The 8323-nt window shown below is 39.5% G+C and overlaps 1 protein-coding gene across 1 annotated transcript in view; it reads left to right on the top strand.

Moving 5' to 3' along the window:
• Positions 1 to 8323, top strand: part of CLINT1 (clathrin interactor 1) — a 46033-nt gene extending 37710 nt beyond the window's left edge. The window contains exons 9-12 of the mRNA XM_050311918.1: positions 2235 to 2312; positions 4965 to 5260; positions 5682 to 5886; positions 6602 to 8323. Coding sequence (XP_050167875.1) covers positions 2235 to 2312; positions 4965 to 5260; positions 5682 to 5886; positions 6602 to 6966 — 944 coding nt within the window. The 3' untranslated portion in view covers positions 6967 to 8323. The remainder of the gene's footprint in view (positions 1 to 2234; positions 2313 to 4964; positions 5261 to 5681; positions 5887 to 6601) is intronic.

Genomic DNA, 8323 nt, shown 5'->3' on the forward strand with positions numbered 1-8323 from the left:
GCACAGGGTGTGGGAACATTCCCAGTGTCAGGCAAGACACAGGGAAAGGGTCAAATGCAGCCTTTGATCTGTCCTGTGAAGGAACTGGCAGGGAAGTGATGTGAATTCAGGGAACTCAGGATTTGCTTATCTGTGTGTTTTCAGGTGCAGAGATGTGGAAAACGTTGGTTGGGCTCAGTGTTACACATTAGTGAAGCAACACAATTTGTGTGTGAAGGGGGTTGGTTTGTTGCCATAAAGGAGAAGGCAAAGAATCCATGGTTAGACCTGCTGGAAATAACTTTGGTGTTACTGGAACTGAGGTTCTTTAAGCTTAGCTTGTGATACCTTTCTTTAGAGAGTTACTGCATCCAGCTTAATCTCTGTCATCTGGAAACTCGATTTTATTTGAAAACAGGCAGTGGAGGTAGAAGAAAAGTTGACTTGACGGAAAATGTTAAGGGGTTATTTTGGGTTTGAACCTTATTCTGTTTTTAAAATTAAATTAATCCCTAGACACTTAGTCAGGCAGCCCAAGGATAATGGGTATAGCATGAGAGCATGAATTTTTTTAATTTTTTTTTCAGCATGTGGTCAGGAGTATGTCATCTATGTTGCTCACTTGGCATATAAACTCTCAAACCACTAACCTGTTGTGAACTCTGGAAGCACATAGGTGATGAAAAAAATGATTTGAAAATGTTTATTGCAGTAGGCAGAGTAAACAGGATCAGAACAGGCTTTTTTAGCTTAATATTTTAATATTTTACCAGCCCCTTTTCATTCTCAGGTTTCAGTCAGACTAAAACTTGTATATAAACATAGGTAAGATGCTTATTAGATCACTTCAGAATTTGTTGAAGAAATTCTTTAACTTTGTGTGAAATCTTCTCCCTCTTGAAAGGTGGTTGAAGGGTTTCAGTAATGCTGTATTTGTGAAAATTCAAAGAACATCCTTGCATTCCCTGCTCATGTTTTATATCTGATACTACACCCTCAGCAAGAAGAACATTTCCCCTTGGAAGAACGGTCGCCTTCCTGGCAACGTCTACAGTAGAATAACATTATAAAGAAATACAAGTACACGTGTATTAGGAAGTGAATGGTTCCTTTTATTACTGCTGACCATTTATTAAAAAGGAGATGGTTCTAGTTTAATTAACCCAGTTGAGAGTAGCAGATGGGGCAGAATGTCTTGCAGCGATAAGACAATTCCGAAATGGCACCAGATGTTGGAAGCTGTCCCTGGTGGTGTTTGAGTGCAGCACAGATGTTCCAGTCCCACCTGGCTGGTTCCTAAGCACTGCAGGCTAAGCAGCTGTGATGTAACCTATATAATGTAGGCATAACACTAAAAGCAAAATAACTGAACTGCTGCAGCTTCTTCTAAGGGTGGGACTGCTTGGAGGTGAAATCTTGGAGGACAAACAAATAAGGTCAACTTCTTGGCTTCCTCAGGTCAGGAATCCCTGCTTAAAAGCAATACCAACAATAACTGAGTGACTTTCTTTTTAAAACTTTTTTCAGTTTATTTTTAAAAAGCAGTTTTACACTATGGTGTTTAAATCTTCTGATTTTATACCTTTGCTGTATCTTTTAAGTGAAAAATTGTTACTCTGCTGTATTCAGAAGTTAATAATTTATATGCTGTATACAAATGTCTAGTTGGAAAACTTAATGTTCTTCTTGTAGAAAGGGAGCAAACTTATAAAAAAATGAACACAAATGAAAGCTCTGTCCTTGAAATCCCAATTCAAGAACATTGCAGAATCATTCATGCTTTAAGTAACACAAAAACTAAATATAAGGTGACACGTAATTTTTCATAAGAAGCATAACAAATTAACTTTTATACAATAGAAATGTTTGGCTTTTTTATATAATGCTCTCAAAGTTTTAATTTTACAAACTGCCAAACTAGTAGCATCGCTCCCTAGTTAAAAGCTTGTTAATCTTTTTAATATCTCTACATTTATTTTTAGAGGTGACAAAGACTTGCATATTTTAGTTCTTCCCTAGGAAAACAAAGTGCAGGATCTGCGAGGTAGTTGGAAATAATCCAGTTTATTGTTGCTCAGGGTTGTATAAATACAGTATAAGGATGAACAGGAAAACAGAGCTGACTTAGGGAACAGAATCAATACATTCATCATGTCAAGTACAGAACAGCTTTTCTTCATAAATCCCACATGCAGTTGTTTCAATGGATCTTTTGCACAGTCCTGTAAAAGCTTTTGGCTTCCTTCTGTTTCTAGGTGGACCATCTGACCCATTTGGAGGATTTGCTGATTTTAGTTCACCTGCTGCTTCAGCAAGTTTCCCATCACCACAAGGTAGGATTAATTTACAGATTGATTTAAGGGTCAGAAGAGGGGAAGAGATGCCACGTGGCATAATTGAAAGTCACCTCCCTTTGCCTGGTAAACCGTGTGTGTCACTGGACCACAAGTGCTACAGGAGTAAGGAAAGCACCCACTGCCTGGCACAGCTTGTGTCTCCAGTATCCACAGGGCTGGGTCAGTGCATGTGCAGTCACTTTGCATGCAAACATACAAGCTGTTACATAGACATGACCACCATCTGAAAAAGGTTTCCCTTAAAATTGGACTGGAAAAAAATAAAATATGCTGGGGAGCCACCTAAAGCAATCAACTTCCCTTTTGTGGAATGTTTCTGGGAGCCTGCAGTGCTACTCAGACAGAAGAGGGCTGCAGACAAAGAGGGAGTGGAGAGAGCTGGCTGGCTGTCTTCTGTGAAGTTAATTGGGGCAGGAGTGTTTGTGACTGGGGATTCTCAGGCAGTGTAGGATTAAGTACAAAATGAGAAACTAATAGCAAAGAGGTTGATCAGCAAATCTACCTGTAAGCCAGCTTTTAGTCAGTGTGTTTATATCTCTTCCTTTATTTTGCTGTGTTAGGAAAGCTGTGCTGGGCATAGATTAGTTCACACACCTTTAATTTGCTTGGTAGGAAAGAACTGCTCTAATTTTTTTGCAGGTTTTCTTAGTCAAACCCAAGTTGTTTTGCAAACACAAAGCCGCCTACTATGCAAATAACTCCTGTGTTAATACAGTCTAAATTGATACAATCCTTTATCTGCATTAACATGATTAATCTATTCCAATCACCATTATGCAAGGGACAAGGAGTCCTGTGAAATGATTAATCATTCCTGAACAGTGTAAACCCCTCTAGAAATCTTTTCCTTCTTGATTAATCATCTTTGAAGTCCTACTGAAGGGGCAAAACCTTCTCCCTTTTACCCCCACTTCCATTATTGGTGCTCAGTGCACAGGTCTGAACATAGAAGCAGCACACTCAGCATTTACTTATCTATCAAGAATATTTAAAGTAGATTTTAATTTTTAATATGTAATACTAATTGAAACATTCTAATATAGGCCCCTCTTTGTGAGGAAGATCAAAGCAAATGTTCCAGTAAGGCCCTAAGCTAATGAATATTAGCCCACTTCATGCACTGAAGTTGTTGGCAATACTCGGATTTTGTGAACAAATTTACTCTCCTACTGTTGTTTAAATTGTAATGTGTTGGTAAAGATGGAGATGACCAAAGGTTCAAGGTGTGTGTTGATAAATATTTACGTGAGGTGTGACAGGCTGCTGCAGTGAGTGGGTGGAATACTGATGCAGAAAATGACTATGGGTGACCCTTATGGAACCACCCATTGGATAGAGCTGGAAATGGAAACTGGCACTAGGTTAATCTATCCCAGCTCTGTGTGTTTGAGTCTTCATTCACTGAGCTAAAGAAATTCAACAGATGATTTAAATGTTCATTAGCACTTAAACTTCATTGCTTATGGCAACGATGTTGCTTGTGACTGCTGAAGTATCAAAAGTGTATCACTGAGATAATAAAAAGCTGACCTGGCCAGTGTGCCATGAGAGCTGTCCAGCATGTCCTGGAGATGTTGTTTTTAAGCTTTTCTTCCCCCATCGCTCTTGTGAAGCAACGCTTTTCTTGTTAATACAGAAACATGTGTTTTTAAGGGAGGTAACATCTCCTCCTGTTTGACTCAAAGGTTATGACATGCTCTCAGTTCACTGGTTTGTGTCTCAACATCTGTGATGCTGAAATAGGTGCTCTTGCAGGTGTCTGTAAACAGCTCATACTGTTGGATCTGTCCTCACAGTGGGATACAGAGAGAGCTCTCAGTTCTGTGGTTTTATTTAAATGCTGGTCTTCAAACACTTCGTATATTGAACTGAAACAATGTTTAAGTGATGAACTAAGAATTCAGCAAAGATGCTGTTGAGAGAAATGCTAGATCCAAGATTGAAATTCTCCTTCAAGCCAAGGCATTTAGTTCAGGAATCAAATTTAGAAAACCTAATGTGTTTTACATGAGCATTTCATGGGATGGGAAGTGCTTATTCCTTATCTCAAATAAGCATTCCCTGACAACCTGCTTTCAAAGTTCTGTTTTTTATTCCTCTCAGCATAGTTTTATACAAAGAGCTTACTAGTTGTATACAACCAAATTTTAGTGTCTGTTTTTTATCATGATAGAATTTGCTTTATCAAGTGGCTTGTTCCTGACAGCTGCTCTCTCAGCAAATACCAGAATGCTGAGATAAAAAGTTGATAAATGTTATCAAAGTTCTAGGTGTTGTTTTGACTGTAGCCTCCAGTGTACCCCTAAGTTATCTTGCAGTTCTACTTCAGCTGAAGAAAACCTGTCCCTGGTTGTCTTGCATCCACAGGTGACATGTTATCAAACATCCCTCTACTTTGTGTATGGGTGTTTCATATTTCCTTTCCTACCTTGTTAAAATTGTTGGAATATTCATGAGAGGGAATGATGTCCAGATGGAGGTTCTACCTGCAGATGTTAATCTGGACGGACACAGATCAGCTCTCATTTGTTTCAGTTCATGGAATATGGCATTTGCTCAGTGCCTTTCTCTAAGTGTTCTGCCTTTCTCTCTCTCTTCCTTCCTCCCACACTGTTGCCTTTCCTTCAGGTACAGCATCAACTGGAAATGGAGACTTTGGTGACTGGAGTGCCTTCAACCAAGCTTCTCCTTGTCCCAGTGCTTCGCCTGGAGAGCTCTTCAGCACCACTGCACAGCAGCCAGCTCTAGAGCTGTTCAGTAGCCCACAGCCAGCTTTGGGCCAGCCTCCAGCTGCTTCAAATTCTGCAGATCTTTTTGATTTGATGGGTCCATCTCAGACAACCATGACCTCCACCCAAAACTTGAATTTCACCATGATGAATGCCAGTGCTGTGGGTGTCAGTTTACCCATCTCCAGGTCACAGGTATGCTGCTCTTGGTACTGTTTGCTGACGACCTACCTGGATTAATCTTTTGCCTTCTCCTTGGTCACAGAATTGAAAATTCTCTCTTCTGGAATTCACTAGACCTGGTCATTCAGATGTGCGATCAGCATATTGTAAGAAAGTTTTGTCCAAAAATGTTTAAATAGCCTACTAAGAAGAAAAGTCCTTTTATAAGCCAGTGTTCTCAGAGATGGTCTTCGTTGATCTAGGAAGTGTTGCTGCTTTTTGGAGAAGTTAAGGTTGATATTTTAAAGCCACTCTCCATAGCATGTTACAGGTTTCCAGCCTGTTTTGGGGTTTCTTTATTGTCTTCTGTGGATAAATGAACATTTCTTGTTTAGCTCAGTTTCCTGCTGGTAAATTCTTTCAAGTGAATCCCAAAAAACTTGTCTTTTTTTAGCCTCTGCTAACCATGAACACGATGATGTCGAAGTCTAACTCTCCTTATAATGCGAGGACAGAGATGGTCCAGAAAAATGCAAGCAAAACTCTACCCTCAACTTGGTCAGATCCCAGTGTAAATATCAGTTTGGACAATTTAGTACCTGGGATGCAGCCTTCAAAACCCCAACAGCCATCGCTTAATACCATGATGCAGCAACAGAGTAAGTGATCATTGCAGTGTTTTGTGTGCACACTGAGCCCTGTCTGTGTTCAGTAGGCTGGCCATGAGATCCAAGTGTTCTGTCCTGCTGTTTTTCTACCTTTAGTTACACTGTTTCCTGAAAATACTGCAGTGTTGTGACAGAAGTGATGTTTTTTCACATGGACATTGCAGTGCCAGGAGGCTGTATCTGTACAGGTTCTACTGTAGAGCTTGCACCACTGCTGTATCTTGATTTCAGGCTTCCTAATCCTTAGAACTCCTGTAGAATATGCAGAGCAGCATGTATTGGTAAAAAATGATATTTAAAATTTTTATAGAATTTTTCTGAGTCTTCACACAGAAAATAAGAAAGCAAGAAAAATAAAATCACAGAATCATTAAGGTTGGAAAAGACCTCTAAGATCATCAAGTCCAACCTTTAACCAACCACGGCCTTGACAACTAGACCATGGCACTGAGTGCCATGTCCACTTGTTTTTGAACAGCCTGCAGGGATGGGGACTCCACCACCTCCCTGGGTAGCCCCTTCCAATGCCTGACAACCTTTTCAGTGAAGAAATTCTTCCTGATGTCCAACTCAGGAAGTAGCTGTGGGTTTGGCCGTCGTGTATCCATGCTCACAGCAATTCCACATAAGTTTCTTAAAACACCTGAGCACCTTCAGTGCCATCAGATCTGATCAGTGGCTTTTGTGTGCTTCCCCTTTTCTGCAGATATGCAACAACCCATGAATGTCATGACTCAAAACTTTGCAGCCGTGAACCTCAGTCCTCAGCCCAACATGATGCCTGTGCGACCCCAGAGCAGCCCACTGATGGGAGGAGGGCCCATGCCCGTGGGGATGGGAATGCCCAATGTGATGCCAGGTACGATGGGAATGACTGCCATGGGACCCACACCGATGATGAACCAGGGAATGATGGGAATGAACATGAACATGGGAGTGCCAGCTACAGGAATGGGTTTGACGGCCACAATAGGAATGGGGGTATCCAATATGGCTATGACCTCTCTGACTCCTGGGACTGTACAACCCAAGCAAGATGCCTTTGCAAATTTTGCCAATTTTAGCAAATAAAGATTGTAAGATAGATAAATAAAATGAAATTAAAATAAAATAAATGGGCAGGCTGAATGAAGGATTTTTAGCTGCACAAATATAGCCGAGGAAGGGACGGAAAACACTGATTAATACTTTTTTTTTCTTTATCAGTTAAAGTGTCTACATAAAGAACCAAAAGCTATTTTCTAAGTGTTGAAATAACTAGTGTTCAAATTCTGGAGAGGTGAAAGATTCTTCTGAGGAATGTGTTGGATGATTTTACAAAATAATTTGTATTAGGACCATCAAAAAACCTTTCCTATGTAGAAGAACCAATTTTAACTTGGAGACTTGATGGAAGACTGGATTGGGGACTGGGTAAAAATGTTTGAATCTAATTTTATACTTTTCTTTTTTCTTGAAGAGCTTTGACTTTCTTTTCCCCCTCTCCCTGATCGCTTTGTCATAATTGGATCATTCCTTTTACTACCACTGAGTCCACAATTGTGAAGTCACTCAAGTACTATGATCAGTTTTTTATAAGAATATATATTTTTGTCCAAAAATGGCTTACATAAGTGACTATGGCTAGTTCAAAGGGACCTGGAATGTATATATACTTTTGCTAATGTTCCAGCCACGCTGCTGTATTACCCAAATTTTTATTGTAAGAATTCTCTCTCAGCAATTTGGTAATCAACAGATTTTTGGGGTCTTAACATGCTTCTAATGTTATATCTGATATCCCATGGAAGTCTGAGAGAATCTATATTCAAGACTGCTGGAAGGTTTCCTTTCAGAAAACTCCAGAAAATGCTCTTTCTTGGAGTTCTTTTCCAGTGGCACTTGGTGTCCTTTGTAGCACCAATGTCCCTATGGAGCCACTGGATTAAGGCATCAGCAGCAGGTGAATCACACTTCAGTGATGGAAATCGATAACCCAGCCTAATCCAATGGCATTGGATCTTGGCTTTTATACAACACCTGGTGATTCTTTTGTGTAAATATGGCATTAGCAGCTGTGGAATCCAATAGAGGAGTAAAAAAAAATTATATATATATTAATAAAGGAGACCTGTAGCAGTCAAAGATTTTACTGATTTACTGAAAGCAAAAGAATGAATTAAGGTTTTTGGGGTTTTTGTTTTTCCTTCTGTAATTCTGCATTTAAGTTCACATGAATCAAGATTTTAGAATCTGGAACACAAAGACATTGTTCTATTCACAAGCTGGGAATATTGTTAAGAATAAGCACTATACTATAGGTATGAAATTTATTGCCTCCCTTTTCTTATGTTGAATTTCTTTTTTATTATTAAATTGATAAAACTTTGTTTCCATTGTATTCATAATGTTCTGTTATACATAACATTAAAATGTTCATTAAAATCAA

Source organism: Myiozetetes cayanensis, unplaced genomic scaffold, assembly GCF_022539395.1.
Source record: "Myiozetetes cayanensis isolate MyiCay16 unplaced genomic scaffold, myiCay2020 scf17, whole genome shotgun sequence".
NCBI lineage: Eukaryota > Metazoa > Chordata > Aves > Passeriformes > Tyrannidae > Myiozetetes > Myiozetetes cayanensis.